At 42.4% G+C, this 16904-nt stretch overlaps 1 protein-coding gene and 2 non-coding genes across 3 annotated transcripts in view; all 3 read left to right on the top strand.

The window, feature by feature from the left end:
- LOC136826604 (WD repeat-containing protein 3) overlaps positions 1 to 16904 on the top strand; it is a 107798-nt gene that overhangs the window by 74909 nt on the left and 15985 nt on the right. Inside the window, exons 14-15 of the mRNA XM_067083841.1 lie at positions 4582 to 4715; positions 7085 to 7243. Coding sequence (XP_066939942.1) covers positions 4582 to 4715; positions 7085 to 7243 — 293 coding nt within the window. The remainder of the gene's footprint in view (positions 1 to 4581; positions 4716 to 7084; positions 7244 to 16904) is intronic.
- On the top strand, positions 9119 to 9224 carry LOC136827270 (U6 spliceosomal RNA). Its single transcript, XR_010849796.1, has one exon. It is a non-coding gene; the product is annotated as a U6 spliceosomal RNA (small nuclear RNA).
- LOC136827262 (5S ribosomal RNA) lies at positions 10718 to 10835 on the top strand. Its single transcript, XR_010849792.1, has one exon. It is a non-coding gene; the product is annotated as a 5S ribosomal RNA (ribosomal RNA).

The raw sequence follows: 16904 nt of genomic DNA, 5'->3' as shown, positions 1-16904 counted from the left end.
TATTCAATTATGTGATCCACTCACCTGTTCACGTTGTTCTTTTTCTCTATGCAATCCAGCTTACGACAACAAAAACCACAAACAGACTTACAACCCAACCATTAACGACCTAAACCTTCAGAGAGCTCTCTCTACCTCTTTCCACCATGCTTTTCCCACTCCCGCTCATTGTTTGTTTACATTTTTTCTCCCTCCCGCCATTTTCGTCCTGTGACGTCACTTCCTATGACGTCACAACAATAACATGCTCTTTAAACATAAGGAATGCTATGCTATAAAAACATCTTATAAAATTAAACATGTGCCTTCTTTTTATACATTCTGCAATACCCATACACTTCATCAATGCAGAAAATAAAATAATGACTAACTTATAAAACTAACATACAATCACTGAGTTGGTCTTGTCCCTGAGGAATGGACTGTTGCTGGGTTCCACTTCTCTCTTTGATAGGGAGCAAGTGGATCGTCAGAGAGCGGATTACAACGACTGCCTTGTCCACCGTGCAGTGACAAAGACCTCTGGGCCTTCGCACACCACTGCAGTTCCTCTACGGGTCCTAGGAAACCCCAGAATCCTAAGGTCCCTCGTAGGAATGCCCAGCCTTCTTCTGCCCCCACCAGGAAGGTTGCAAACCAGCATCCCTTTTGGCCCTCTGCCCAGCCAGGTAGAGGAGCTAGGGGGAAGAAGAAGGGTGGAGGATGCTAGGGGCAGCATTCCCCTCCACATGCTGCTACTGGTCGGGGGCTACCTGTTTAGCTGTTGGGTAACATGGCAGCGACACGGAGCGGAGACCTTGGTAGTGAATGTCCTTCTGGGTGGGCTATTTACTTCCCTTCGAGTTTCTTCCACCTCTCACCAACCTTTTGGTCCATCTACAAATTTTCGTTCCCAGCTTGCCGAAGGACCTCGTTCAGGGAGATGGAGACCGATCATGACCTACCTGCCCTGAACCGATTCGTTTGCCAGACTCGGTTTAAGATGGAAACGACACGGTCATTGCTCGCGGCCATCAGTGAGTTCAACCAACTTCATGCTTACGGTGGACCTGCAAGATGCGTATTTCCAGATACCCATCCATCAGTCCTCCCGCAAGTACTTCTGCTTTATCCTCAACGGGATGGTGTACCAATTTAGGGCACTTTGTTTTGGACTGTCAACCGCTCTCCAGGTGTTCACGCGAGTGTTCACCCTTGTATCAACTTGGGCTTATTCGCACAGGATAATTCTTCTGAGGTATCTCGATGATTGGCTAGTCCTGGCGAACTCTCGTTCGAAGTTGCTCCAGGACAGAGATTGCCTCCTCAATTTTTGTTGCAGCCTAGGCATTGCAATAAATCTCAAGAAGTCAGACCTCATACCCAAGCAGAGGATAAAGCACCTGGGCATGCTGGTAGATGTGGCAGCAGTGAGAATCTTTCCCTCAGACTCCCATATCAGCAGGTTCAGGAAGGCAGCGCATTCGTTCCTGTCCTGACAGGAACAACCAGCTCGGATGTGACAAGTTGTTCTCGGTCAACTGTCGTCTTTGGAAGAGGTGGTTCCTCATGGGTGGCTTCACCTTCGTTCTCTCCAGTGGAGAATGAAGGAGTTCTGGTCTCAAGCAAGGGACCTTCCCTCCCTTTCCATTCCTCTCAAGAGAGAAGTGAGACAGGGCTTAGCCTAGTGGCTAGATGACAGGAACCTCGTAATAGGAGTTCAGCTTCACACTCCCCCTCCGGAGATGCTTGTTTTCAGACGCTTCAAGGGAGGGATGGGGCGCACTCCTGGAGAGTTACTAACCTCATGTGTGTGTGAAATCAGAACAACAAACACTTCCACATCAACATCCTGGAGCTCAAGGCACCCTTTCTAACTCTCCAAAAATTCCAGGATCAAGTGATGGGGCACTCTGTGGTACTCATGAGCGACAGTACCACAGTAGTGGCAGACATCAACAAGCATGGGCGGACTAGTGTCTCTTCAGCTTCATCAGTTGACGGTGGAAGTGCATGAGTGGGCAATACCACACTCAGTGGAGTTGTAAGCCAGATACATCCCAGGCAAAAGGAATGTAGTGGCGGGCAAACTCAGCCGTCATGATCAAGTGATAGGGACAGAATGGTCCCTACACCCAGACGTCGTGGAGAGATTGTTTGACCTTTGGGGACAACCAGTGACAGACCTTTTTGTAACCTGTCACAACAGGAAGTTGACAGTGTTTTGCTCCATTGTCCCGGACCCTTGGGCTGCAGCGGAGGACGCCTTTCAGCACCCTAGGGACAATCTCGACACTTATGCTTTTCCTCCGTTCTTATGCTATTTCTCTGTTCTGTCATATTTGTCAGGTGGTCAACAGGGTAATGATCACCATGAATCTCAGAATGACCCTGGTGGCTCCCAAACACCCACATGCCAAGTGGTACCTGGACCTGCTAGCTCTACCATCCAAGGCACCGAGAGAAATTCCTCCATGGCTCAACCTCCTTTGCCAACCCCACGTAGAGAGGTTCCACCAGTCCGTAGAGTCCCTGTCCCTTCACTGTTGGAGACTATACAGCGTCTCCTGCGAGCAAGAGACTTTTCTCAACGAACAGCGTCGGAGATGTAGTGATATCTTCGGAAATCTGCAGACATCTATCAAGGGAAATGGGCCATCTTCTGTGATTGGTATCGTAGAAGGGGTTTCTCTCCAGTTGGAGCTACTATTCAGCAGGTAGCAGACTTTTTTGTCTTCCTTCGCTGAGAGAAGTATCTGTCTTTCTCAGCAATTAAGGGCTACAGAGCTGCCCTGGGCCTAGTCCTACACCTAAAGGACATAGATCTCTCTTCCTCATGGGAGATCTCCATGCTGATGAGAAGCTTAAAAAATCTTGCCCTCTCAGGGAACTAAGGTCCCTGAGTTGGATGTGACTTGTCCTTCTAAGCCTGACTCGTGCACCTTACGAGCCTCTACGAGAGTCGTCAGACAGGGATCTGACCCTCAAGACTGTATTTCTGCTTGCCCTGGCATCGGCAAAGAGAGTAGGCAAACTCCATGGTCTTTCTTATAATGTTAATACTCGAGGGAATGGGGACCTGTTTCATTCAAATTTATCCCAGAATTCAAAGCGAATTCTCAGAACCCATTGGTCCCTGGCATTGGATTTGAGTCCTTCTCGATTCCCTCCTTAGAAGACTTTGTAAGTAATGAACCAGACGAGATGCTACTTTGTCCAGTTAGAGTGCTGTGGTGCTACCTTAAAAGGACTCGGCAGCTCAGGCCTGGGTGTCGACGACTTTTTGTTAGCACTGGCAATACCAAGAAAGAGGCGTCCAAGAGCACAGTCTCTTTCTGGCTTCATGAGACTATCAAGAAGGCATAATCAATGTCAAACGAAGAGGACTCGAGTATATTCCGGCCCAGAGCTCACGAAGTCAGGGGTATTGCTCCATCCCTCGCATTCAGGAAGAACCAACCGGTGCATCAGGTGCTGAGAGCAGGAGTGTGGTCACTTCAGATGACGTTCACATCCTTTTACCTGAGGGAGGTTGCCCATAGGTCCTTGGACACCTTTTCCTTGGGTCCTGTGGTGGCTGCTCAACAAGTTGTGTAGCTCATCCAGCTCCCCTAGCAGTTACAGGTAGCATCTGGTCTAAGATGTATGGTCGTAGAAGAAAGAGTTAGTGTGTGTGTGTGTGACTGGCCTCCCTCCTTTCCCTTTCTCACACCTCTCCTCTTCTGGCGGGCAGAGGATGGGTTTTCAAATTGTTATGTGCTGGACGGGCACAGATGCAGGTGAGTGATCATCCATTCTATAGTTTTCCATTGTTATGATCTGATAGAAGTAAGTCCTGCCCTCTCTCTATAGAAGTAAGTCCTGCCCTCTCTCTATAGAAGTAAGTCCTGCCCTCTCTCTAGCAAGGGGAGAGAGGGATTGGCAATAAAACTGATCCATTGCTTATCTTAGCTTTATTGTCTCCAATGTAGTGTTCTTCCTAGCCTTTTTTGAAGTAATGTTACTTTCCAACCCATTACTTTGAAAACCCAGAAATCTGACAGTTGAATACACATTTGTTCCCCTGATCAGAGGCATGGGACTGCTTCCTTTACTCAACATTTCACGACCAGGAAAAAGTCCTAGGTGAGGTGAACCTTTAGTCGGTTAGGAGGTCTGCTCAGATCCTCCCACCAAACAGTAAGTCTTCCTATGTAAAGACCGATGGTTTGTACTCATGTAAGAATAAATGACAAATTTTGGAAGTAATTTGTATTTTTCCTAACATACAAACCTAAAGTCGTTACATATACTGCCCACCTCTAGCCACCCCTCATTCGGATACCTGGGCTATAAGGCAAATGGTTGCGCAACTCAGCGAAGGGAGGTGGTGAGGGTACCCCTTGTCCAACCTTACTGGTAGCTCAACTACCAAACAACCTAGTTGTGTAGATTAGCCTGCTCCAGCTTGCGCTGAAGGTAATTTCTATGTAAAGACCTCAGGTTTGTATGTCAGGAAAAATACAAATCCAAAATTTGTCATATTAAAATGTAATGTTATATACTTATCTCAGTTTTAGGTATACTGCTACAAATCTTCATTTATATCTTTTTATTCTCTAGCTCTGCCATGAACTGTTTGGGAAATCCCTTCCTGCAACGTGTATGGATTTTTCAACAGATGGTACTTTGCTTGTGACAGGGAGCAAGGATGCTAGACTTCGTTTGTATGGAACAGATTATGGTGATCAAAGAAGGTATTTGTTTAATTTTTATACTTTTACTTGTAGATTAGTATATTGATAAATCTAGATAATAACCTATGTTTCTATGCAACCAACACTTTTCTTTGATTTACATTAATGCCTGGTAGGTGGGTTAAATGCTAGTTATGTGTATATAACTAGCAAAGTGGTAATTAACCCTTAAACGCCGACTGGACATATCATACGTCGACTAAAATTGTCTGTTGGGTGCCGAGTGAACGTGCCGTACGTCGACTACAAAAAATTTCAACCTTCAGTCAAATTTGACTTGACCGAAATGGTCGAAAAACGCAATTGTAAGCTAAAACTCTTACATTCTAGTAATATTCAATCATTTACCTTCATTTGCAACAAATTGGAAGTCTCTAGCACAATATTTCGATTTATGGTGAATTTTTGAAAAAACTTTTTCCTTACGCCCGCGCCAGAAATTCTTTCGTCACGTTGTCGTAATGTTTGCACCGTTTTATATTAGCCGTTACATAAAGTTTTATATATGGAAATGTGCGCAATTTCATGTAGAATACAACAGAAAATAACTCATGGTTGTAGCTTTTATCAGTTTTGAAATATTTTCATATAAATCATGATAACTGCCAAAATTTCAAGCTTCGGTCAACTTTAACTCGACCGAAATGGTAAAAAAACGCAATTACAAGCTAAAACTCTTACATTCTAGTAATATTCAATCATGTACCTTCATTTTGCAACAAACTGGAAGTCTCTAGCACAATATTTCGATTTATGGTGAATTTCTGAAAAAAAAAAAAACTTTTTCCGTACGTCTGCGTGCGGTAACTCTGCCGAACATCTCAGAAATTCTTTCATCACGTTGTCGTAATGTTTGCATCGTTTACATTAGTCGTTACATAAACTTTTATATATGAAAATGTGCGCAATTTCATGTAGAATACAACAGAAAATAGCTCATGGTTGTAGCTTTTATCAGTTTTAAAATATTTTCACATAAATCACGATAACTGCCAAAATTTCAACCTTCGGTCAACTTTAACTCAACCGAAATGGTCGAAAAACGCAATTGTAAGCTAAAACTCTTACATTCTAGTAATATTCAATCATTTACCTTGATTTTGCAATAAATTGGAAGTCTCTAGCACAATATTTCGATTTATGGTGAATTTTTGAAAAACCATTTTCCTTACGCTCATGATGTAACTCGGCCAACATTTCAGAAATTGTTTCACACGTTGTCGTAATGTTTGCACCGTTTTATATTAGTCGTTACATAAAGTTTTATATATGAAAATGTGTGCAATTTCATGTACAATACAACTGAAAATAACTCATGGTTGTAGCTTTTATCAGTTTTGAAATATTTTCATATAAATCACGATAAATAGAAAAAATTTTACTTTTTACTTTCGGTCAACTTTAACTCGACCGAAATGGTCGAAAACTGCAATTGTAAGCCAAAACACTTACAGTCTAGTAATATTCAATCAATTAGCTTCATTTTTCAACAAACGGGAAGTCTCTAGCACAAAATTTCGATTTATGGTGAATTTTTGAAAAACATTTTTTTACGTCCGCGCTATTTAATTCATGCATCATTTTGTGATAATATTTTCTCTGTGTTGCTTTGATCGTTTTACAATTTGTTATATACCAAAATCATTGCAATTTAGTGTACAATACAAAGAAAAAAAAAACCGTTAGCTTTAACCGTTTTGCTCACAGCGTGATTTGTATAAAATTATATATGAAAATTTTTTTCGCTGTCATATATTTCAATATTTATATATGATAATGATATTTTTTTCATTTCTGATGGTTGCATACTAAACTTCAGGCAATGACAAAAAAGGAGCCAAAATGAACTCTTAATCTTAAAAACTAAGCGTGCTGTGATTTTTTGAAAAAACTTTTTTCCGCTTTCATTTCTAACTCCCAAACGCCGCTGGCATAGAGGAGACGTTTTTGTAAATAGAGGCTCGGCGTTTAAGGGTTAATGATCCCTCCTACCTGGAGGATATTTGGATTGTTAGGTGTAGATATTTGTGTGTACTGGGTAAGTGCATTTAGTGAATGCTGTGTAGGATGAAAGTATTGAAATCAGTTTGTAATTAATCTTCTTGTGTAGATAAATATAAATAAATATACAAGCATCATTATTCACATGCTTTCTTGAATGCCTAGAGTCTTGTGCAACGTTCAGAGGTGGAAGCACAAAGCCTGACATCAGTAGTTATATTACTATAAAAGCAATTGCACGGAGGAAAATTTTTTTCATAGGTACTTTTTATAAATAATTTACAGTGCATAGCTAGTAAACCTTAGATACCTAACAGGTCTGTAATTTAATGTAATTGGATTAACTTCCACATTTCTAACTGTTACAGGTTATTTAAAAATGCCCATCAAGGTGGTGTTACTGACTGCAAGTTCATTTCCAAGACACACATGTTTTTTTCTTGTGGTCATGATGGCACTGTGAAACAATGGGATGCAGACAACTTTCAGAGGATTATAACTCTTGAAGGGCACACTGGAATCATTAGGTAAGGTATCTTGATATTGTGACTAGTGTCGCTTATCTTATGAGTGCTGGTACATATGGGGTAAAATGAAAATAATGCTATTTTTGTAAATAATGAAGCCTGAACTAAAATGGGTGTATAAGATATGGCCTTGTAGTTTGTTCATGAGACTTACCTGCCAGATATATATATAGCTGTATTCTCCGAAGTCCGACAGAATTTCAAAACTCGCGGCACACGCAGTGGCCGGGCAGGTGGTTAGTACCCATTCCCGCTGCTGGGAGGCGGGTATCAGGAACCATTCCCATTTTCTATTCAGATTTTCTCTGTCGCCGGACTGTCAACACCTGTTGTCAGTTCCTCCGCCATTTGGATTTCGAAATTTGTTGTCACTTAAGTATTTTGGTTGTTTTTTGGAATTCGACTGGATCTGTGACTTGGCATACGCTCTTTGTGGACCGTTTTTGATTTTGCTTTTGATTTTTCTTATAATTAAGATGTCTTACCTCTAGCTATTGAGTCTGTAGCTTGGGTGAATGTAAGGTGAGGCTATCGAAGACTTTGATAGTTCCTCACACTTTATGTATGATATGTAAGGGTGTTCAGTGCTCTATGATAATCGGTAATGAATGTGTGGGATTGTCTGAGGGTGAGTGGAAGAAATATGAAGCCTATATGCTTAAATTGGAGCGTGATAGGCTGAGGAAATCTTCCTCCTAGAGTGCATCCTTAGATGGACAGTCAGGGTTTTCTCCTACTAGTAACCCTGTAGTAAATTTTAGTACTAACCCTGTAGTTTGTTGCTGCAGAAGGTAATTCCCTGGCTCTAGTGTAGAGTCAATGCGTGCTCTTGAAACTAAAGTGAATGCAATTCAAACGCATATTGTTAGTGCTAGTGCCCCTAGTGTTGTGGAGGGGGCGTCAGATCGGCCCTATAATGCCTCTAGGCCTGGACCTCTGTCGAACTCCCAGGACCAGGGAGGGGGCATGTCGAAAGCCGCATGAGGGTTACGGGGCTTCCCACCGATCTGGCGTCCCTACAGCAGGTCCTGATGACGCTACCCAGGCTGCCAGGGATCGTGCTCAGGCACGCATCCTGATGGATTGCTTCTCGTCCTCCGACACGCCCTCCCCGCCTCGGGTGGGAGCTCTCGGTTGGACTCTCGCCCTCTTAAGAGAAGCTTAGAGGAGAGGATGCTTCACGTCCTCTTCCTCTAGACGTTTGTACTCTTCCCGAAAGTTGCGTGGATATTCCTCTGCAGAAGAGAATAAAGTGTTTTTCGAATGATGACGCTACTCCCCCTGAGGCAAGGGCTAGAGCTTCTTCCCTGTGGAAGGAAGTATACGTCTCTCGCCCTTTCCTTCTCTCAGGTTCAGCCCTTCTCCCGAGAGAGTTGCTTCTCCAACGCTGCGAAGATTTTGTTGGGTTTGCAACAACAGCTGGATGCTCTCATGAACCTTTCAAGATTCGAATCTGCCTGTTAAGAGGTACAGACTTTCACCTTCGTCTCCTGCTTCGCTTCCTCGTCTGCTAGATGTTTTGGGGCTTCGTCTGTCGTCTAGAGAGAGTGTTTAGTGGCTTCCTATTCGTCTTCCCGATTTGAGGTGTTGGACTTTTCTCTTGTCTCGCGCCAGGAGCGTCTTGCTCTTTGCTCTTGCGCGCTCTCACGCTTCACGCGCCCTCACCTTGACGCCGGCGCGCGCTTAGCCATGACGCTTCGCGCGCCACGCTGTGACTCTCTTCTAGTACTTGCCACGGAGCCTCTCGCGCGTCACGCCATGACGCTCCGCGCCGCTTCGCCGTATAGCTTCAAGTCTTGTGTTGACGCCGCCCAGTTGTTCATCATGTCGCACAACTACCCGCTTCAACATCTGATGTCCTTCTTAATTTAGCCAGTACTTGCTTCGGCAGTACATATACTAAAAATTGAACGATACAGAGAAGATTAGCATGGCCCCTGCGCAAGGATGACACGCTAATCGTGAAGCGTTCCGCATTTTTATGTTTACTATACGTCCTCTAGTTGACGACTTCTTCGTTCATGGGAGTTCCCGCCACGATCGGGCGAATCGAACTACTTTCACCACTCACTCAAGACCCGCCAGCTGCAGAAGAACATCCTCTTTCGTCACAGCCTTTGTATGAAGAGAAACTTCTTTCGTCTTCTTCTTCCTCTGATTATCAGACTCTGGCTTTTTCTTAAGGATCTGTTTCCTGAGACTTTTCAACCTTCGGCTCCTCTCTCTCCACCTTCGCAGTTGTCTTTGTCTTAAGGGGAGTGGTTGACGAAAAAATCGGAAATCAAATTTTCTGGGATATTTTATATATGGCATCATACATATCCTGACTATCTTCTCAGAAAGTTTTATTTAAAAGTTCGCCACAGTTAGGAGTTATAAACAAAACAGTAACCCTATCATAGTCGAATTACATTTTTCGTATAATGTAATGATATTGTCAGTATATCGGTGGTAATTTCCTTTTAGCTATGAAATAATAATATCTAATGCGATCTATGGCAACCCTGTGGACGTAGTACGCATCAGCGAAAGACAGGAATGCCGCAGGGCAGTCAGTGGCAGTCAGTCAGTAGCAGCTCAGAGCTTGACTAAGTAAGACGTCGCACTGCCCAACCTGAGCCGTGTTTTGACACTCGCTTCATTTAGCGAAGTTATATTACTTTGCAGGTCTAGTTTTTGGCTTTTCATTGTCATAAAAACATCAAACTGTGTAACAGCAAGCAAATAAATACACAGAGAAGCAAAAAATATCGTTTTTCTCAAAACTAAAGTTATCGACATTCAAACTGCATCTCCTTCATAACGATTGCACCGATCTCAATGATACAAAAAGTAAACGAAAGCTAAATATTTGCCCACAAACAAAGGGGCTTCCATGGGAAGCAACACGAGACCCGCACCACGAGAGAGAGTTTTTTCCCGAAGGAATGACACTTCCAAGAGAGGTAGCAAGTGACTCCTTTCATCTCCAGACTCCCTTTGCAACCAGGCTTCATTTTGCACAAGCCTGGAAAGAGTGAGGGGCAGACGTTTGGTCCCTCCTACTGTTAGAGAGAGGTTACTTGTTTCCCTTCCTGTCTCCTCCTCCTTTGTTTTTTGTTTCCCAACTGCCTTCCTGTCAAACAGAAAATTGTTTTGACCTGCTCGAACAGATGTTCGAGCGGAGAGCAGTGGAACAGGTCTTGGACTCGGTGTTCCCGGGATTTTACTACAGATTGTTTCTAGTCCCAAAACTTTCAGTAGGCTGGAGACCCGTCTTGGGCGTCAACAGGTCGCACAACTTGGTCCGAAGGAAAAGTTCAAGATGGAGACCTCGCAGTCAATACTAGGAGCCCTTCATCCCGGGATTGGATGGTATCTTTGGATCTCCAAGATACTTATCTTCACGCCCCAATTCATCCACGTTCGATGAAGTATCTCAGGTTGTCTTGGGGACTAGACGTACCAGTTCAGGGCTCTCTGCTTTGGACTCTGCACAACGGCCATACCACGTTGAAAACACCGCTTCTCGTCCGATCAGCGAAGTTAAGCAACGTTGGGTCTGGTCAGTACTTGATGGGTGACCGCCTGGGAACACCAGATGCTGTTGGCGTCACATTTTGCTCCGAGGGTGTTTACACGTCTCATGAAAAAACGTTGCGATGCAGTTGCACCTGTCGCACGCCAGGATCTCACTCTACTTGGACGACTGGTTGATTCGAAAGTCGTCGGCGAAGGTATCTGGAGGACCTTCAGTTGACTCTGCAACTCGTGAAGTCCCTGGGACTTCTGGTCTGTGGAGAAGTCGCAGCTGATCCCCACTGTCCATTGTGTCTGGGAATTCAGATGTATTCAGCGGCTTTTATAGCGTCTCCGTCGCAAGAACGGCAACTTCTATGTACGAAAAAGTCTCGGCCTTCTTGGAAAAGGAAACATGCTAGGTGAGGGAAGGAATGAGTCTGCTGGGGACCATTTCCTCGCTGGAGAAGTTTGTTTTCTGGGAGTCTGCATCTCAGGCCTCTTCAGTTCTTTTGTTGGAGAACTGGCAAAGCAAGGAAGACTTGAAAGAGGAATTGAGAATTCTTCCTTATATAAAAGAGGATCTGTAGTGGTGGCTCGATCCAACGAAATTGCAGAAAGGGATCTCCCTCAAGCTTCTGAACCCCAACCTAGTGTTGTTTTTCCGACGGGTCGTCAACAGGTTGGGGGGCAACACTAGAGGGAGAGGAAGTGTTAGAAACCCGGAGAGAGGAACAGGTGTCCTGGCACATCAACTTCAAAGATTTGGCGGCTATCTTTTAGCTCTCCAATTCTTCGAGGTCCAAGTTTGCAGTCGTGTAGTTCTAGCAAACTCGGACAATTCTACTTGTTCCCTGCTCAGCCTTGCAAGAGAGACTATTCTTTGAGCCTATGCTCGCAACATTTCGATTCTCACAAGTTTTGTTGCAGGGGTCGAAAATGTTCGAGCAGACCTGCTCTGTTGGCGCCATCAACTCCTGCCGAAGGAATGGACCCTTCATCAGGAGGTTTGCCAAGATTTTTGGAAATTTTGGGGTCGCCATCTTGTGGATATTTTTCACGACCTCAAGAACAGCGAGGCTCCCTCTATAAAGCTCATCTGTACTCGACCCTGGGGCAGTTGCGATAGATGCTCTTCCCTGGGATTGGACGGGAATAGATGTTTATGCCTTTTTCCCCGTTCTAAATTCTGGGAGAAGTCATACGCAAAGTTCGCGGCCTCACAAGGGACGAGGATGACTCTCATCCCCACGTTTTGGCCTTCAACCACTGGTTCTCGGAGTTTCTCTTCTGGTTGGTAGACGTTCCGAGGACCCTTCCTATGAGAGCAGACCTGCTCATACAAACCCACTTCACGAGATATCTTTGAATCTCCCCGCTCTGAACCTGACTGCTTTCAGACTATCGAAACTTGGTCAGAGCGAAGGGGTTTTTCTGGCCAGGTGGCACGGGCCATCGCTAGAGCCAGAAGTTCTTCATCTAAAGGATATATCTAGCGAAGTGAGCAACCTTCAAAGGTTGGTGTAGAAAGAAGGGCTGTTCCTCTTCCTCTATCACTGTGAGCCAGGTTGCGATTTTCTCCTTTACTTAAGAGAAAAACTCGATATAGCAGTTCCAACTATCAAGTGTTATCGGAGCATGCTTTCGATTGTATTCAGACACAGAGGATTAGCTTTGTCTGACAATAAGGACCTCCACGATCTTACGAGCTCTTTCAAGACGTCCAAGGTTCCTCAGCTAATTCCCCTGCTTGGAACTTGGACGTAATGCTCAAGTTTTTGATGTTTAGTCCTTTGAGCCTCTCCACTCTGCATCTCTTAAGGATGTTACTCGAAAACGGCATTCCTCGCGGCTCTGGCGAAGAAGAGAGTGAGCGAAGTTCGAGGCCGTCATGTGGACTTCAAGGAACACAATGCTGTCTATTCTTTAAGCCCTAAGTTCTTGGCTAAGAATGATAGGTCTTCTAACCCTTGGCCTAGACACTTTGAAATTAAAGGTTTAGCAGACCTTATTGGACAGGAACCTGAGGGAGTTCTATGTCCAGTTAGAGCTCTCAAGTACTACCTTAAAAGAACACAGGACACTCGTGGTCCCTTGGATATTTTATGGTGTTCTGTGAGGCAACCAGTTAAACCTATGTCGAAGAATGCACTGGCATTCTTCATTAGGGACGTCATTAAGGACGCACACTCTAGTTGTGACGACTCCAACTTCAAGTTGTTGAGAGTTAACGCTCACGAGGTGAGGGCAGCTGCTACCTCCATGGCGTTCAAGAAAAATATGGTACTCAGTGACATTCTTAGTGCCACATTTTGGCGAAGTCAATTCGGTGTTTGCCTCACACTCTTGGCAAGATGTTTAGGTAGCATACGAAAATTGCTTTTCGCTGGGACCATACATTGCTGCTTCAGCAACCTTGGGGACAGGGGGTAACTCTGATCCTATCCCCTTTTTAATTGTGTTTTTATGGTTGTTGGGTCGACTACTGGAGGCAGTCTTCCCAATCCTTTGCAAACTAACGCTTTAGGTGTTGGTTAGGTGGTTAGTAATGCTCTTTTGTCCTCTTTGTATGGTCTATGATCTAGTCACATTGTGGTCACGCCCCCGTTGACAGATCATCTAGAAGTCGCCAGCTATATAGGTCACTACCTCGCTGGGGTCTCTAGTAAAGCAGAAGCAGACTAGAGTGACAGTAACCACTCAGTCAGCTATGCTATCAGATAAGGAACCAAAATAATTTTACCAATAATTGGTTTTTTCCCTAATTCTTGGCTGTCTCTACCCCCCTCCAAAGGTGGTATTCAGCTATATATATATCTGGCAGGTAAGTCTCATGAACAAAATGATATTTTAATGATAAAATAAAGTTTGTTCATACTTACCTGGCAGATATATATATTCATATTGCCCTCCCTCCTCCCCTCAGGAGTCAGTGGCGTTAGAAAATCTGAATAGAAAATGGGAATGGTTCCTGATACCCGCCTCCCAGCAGCGGGAATGGGTACTAACCACCTGCCCGGCCACTGCGTGTGCCGCGAGTTTTGAAATTCTGTCGGACTTCGGAGAATACAGCTATATATATATCTGCCAGGTAAGTATGAACAAACTTTATTTTATCATTAAAATATCATTTTTGTTGGTCTTAGATTTTTCATGTTTGCTATTCTTTTGGTACACAGAGCTATGAGAAAAATGAAAAAGAAATACATATTTCCATATTAATTTTTAAAAATCCAGTTTGCCTATGAAGTGTTTGTTTGTTTATTACCACAAACCCAGTCCTCATAAACAGGGGCGGATTAACAGTACTTGGGGCCTGAGGCTACTTCACATCAGGGGCCCTTTTAACAGACATGTACACATTTATCATATTTTGTTTTAGCACATGTTTCAATATGAACAATATCAGTTAGTGTACTATCAATAAGTTTTACGTTTGAGTTACACTGAAACGATTGATCTATTATGCTGTATCATACTGTATAAAAAAAGAAAACTCCATTACAAACTAACAACAGAAAAACAATGAAAATATTAAACTGAACAATTCATGTATTTGTATAATTCACATATGAGGCAAGTATTACCTAATCAGATGAAGGTAAGTAGTTACAGAAAATCAATCACATTAGATACATTTTATGAACTCTGGTCTCATGTTTCCATGAAAATACTAATATGCATTGTATATATTTCCATAAATTCAACATGAAAAAATGTGAAAAATGAGTGTCAAATAAATGTCAACATGAAAAACGAGCAAACAAATGTCAACATGAAAATCCATGTTGTAAGTTAATGCCTACTTAGGGAACTTCACTTTCCTAGCTTTCTGGTTTGCAAAGTCTCTCACTCGTAAATGTACTATTGCCAATTTTATTGATATATTTTCTAATCATCACCTCATCGGGGACCCCCTCAGTACCTGGGGCCTGAGGCTGCAGCCTCATTAGCCTCAATGTAAATCCGCAACTGCTCATAAAATAGCCTTTAACTGGGTGAGATGCATTCACACACAAAGCAAAAGGTTCCCAAAAACTGGTTTTTCCTCTCTTGCTCAGCTAACTCTCTATTACATGAGGTAGTTATTGATGTTCTTAGTAGTACTGTTCACCATCTTAGAGGGTGGATGTGCTGCCTTTCTCTCCAGAATTTTTCAGCTTGTTACACTGTGTCTTATCTCCAGTTTGTTACTGTCGATTTGTGTCCTTGCCCCTTGTTCCCATGTGCTGTGGCTGATGTTCTTTTCAGTGATATTTCTTGCACTGTATGCTTTGTGATCCACTTGGATATTGTGTGAGTTATCCTACCTGAGCTTCCCTTAAGAAGGGAGCTTGCAAGCTTACTGCAAATAGATTCTGTTTTGTTTTGCAGTTTTCCTCGCTTAAGTGTAACCTTACTGCAATCAGAGTTCTTCCTGTCAGCATTGCTCTTCCATTCAAGCCCTTGTTTGTTTTATTACATTAATGTACTCTATACAGTATATAATTAATAATGCTCCAAATAACTTGTACCATTGTTTGAAACAAATAATTAAGGCTATTCAGAAGGAATATGATACTACCTTATATAAAGTGATACTTTCTTCATATAATTTACCTTCATGTATATGCTATCTATACCAAAATTTCATGCAAGCCCTACTAAATCTGGATAAATAACAAGCTAAGTAAATTTCATTAATGTAGAAATTAAATTTATAATTTATTTCAGATAATACAGATGAAAATAACAGGATCATTAAAAATATTAAAATACTAGAATTGATTTACTCATATAATAGTAATCCTCTGGCCCTGGTAATTTTATGCTTCCATTTTTTTATTTTAGAACTATATACCAAATACAGTACAGGTTGACCATCACTAATCCAGCAATCAGTAGTCCGGAACAATCAGTAATCCGGCACAAGTTTCGGCTAGAGTAATCTCCAATGTTTCCGCACTAATTTTCAAATTTTCCGGGTCGCTGCGCTAACTCGCTCGCCGGCCGCTTCGATTTGGTAGCGCAGTGTGCTTCATCAACACACTGGTAGCCTAGCCTACATTATACTGAACTCTGTGCACATATTAACAGTATGATACAAACATCAACATAACAAATGTGCATCTTTTTCATGGATCTTTTAAAAAGTTATGCTTTACTACATTGTTTCCAATTGTATTATAAATTGCGATCAATGTTTTGTTTTGGGAATCGGTATCGCGGTGTTAATTTCACCGCATTTAACTAAGTTCAAAGCGCTTTTCTTGCTTCTAGTTAGCGTAAATGAATATGGATATTTGGGACACGGATATTTTTCGTTATACTGCGAAGTGTTTTAAGTCGAAATATAACTTAAATACGTTTAGTTTGTGAAATTAATTTAGCTATTTTTTTCGTTAATATATGACGTTCATAAATCACGGCTGGCCGTTTTGGGGTCATGTTTGTTTTGTGTAAAAAAAAAATCAAGATTCCGTTCGCTAGTTTCTCTTGATTTCATCATAATACGAGCTTTACGTATTTATCTTTTATCTGCTTGAAAACAGTAGTAATTTGTATTCTTTCATGCCCAGTAGTTTTGATTAAAATACATTCTCTCCAGTTTTATTTATGGTCAAGTTTCATCCATGTTCCCGATGCACGATAATTTATAGTCATTAGCAGCTTGAACATTGTTTTCTCAGCTTCAGCTACAACTTAGAGCTTCAAGTTACTGTAGCAGTATAGTTCCCTGCCGATCTTTTCTCCAAAGCGAATAAGGGTATAGTGTAAAAAATATATCAGTCCTATTGTACAGTACTTAACGTCATTTGTAACATAACTACGGCAATTTTGTATTACCGTACGATGGTTGAAATACAAGCAAAACAGTTGTTATCCGATACGATTATTAGCAAAACAACAGTTTCCCATTCAGTTGTTTATGGCTGTGCGCATTTTTGCAAGAGTATAACGTTACTAACAATGCTTTTATCATACTCTATTACTTTTTTTAACTAGCAGATGGAATAAAGAGATGGAAGAAAAAAAGTTTTTCTATTGTAAGTTGGTCTCTCTCGCTGCCTGATTGTACCTGCTGCCTGCGCCTGCACGAATTCTAAAAATATTTCCTAAATATTTTCGTACCGGTATTAATTGCTAACCCCATCATAATCGTAAACTCGAAATATCGTAAGTT

The sequence above is a fragment of the Macrobrachium rosenbergii genome, chromosome 41, assembly GCF_040412425.1.
Source record: "Macrobrachium rosenbergii isolate ZJJX-2024 chromosome 41, ASM4041242v1, whole genome shotgun sequence".
Lineage (NCBI taxonomy): Eukaryota > Metazoa > Arthropoda > Malacostraca > Decapoda > Palaemonidae > Macrobrachium > Macrobrachium rosenbergii.
Note: the sequence above shows the minus strand (reverse complement) of the source record. Positions and strands in the feature narration are given on the sequence as shown.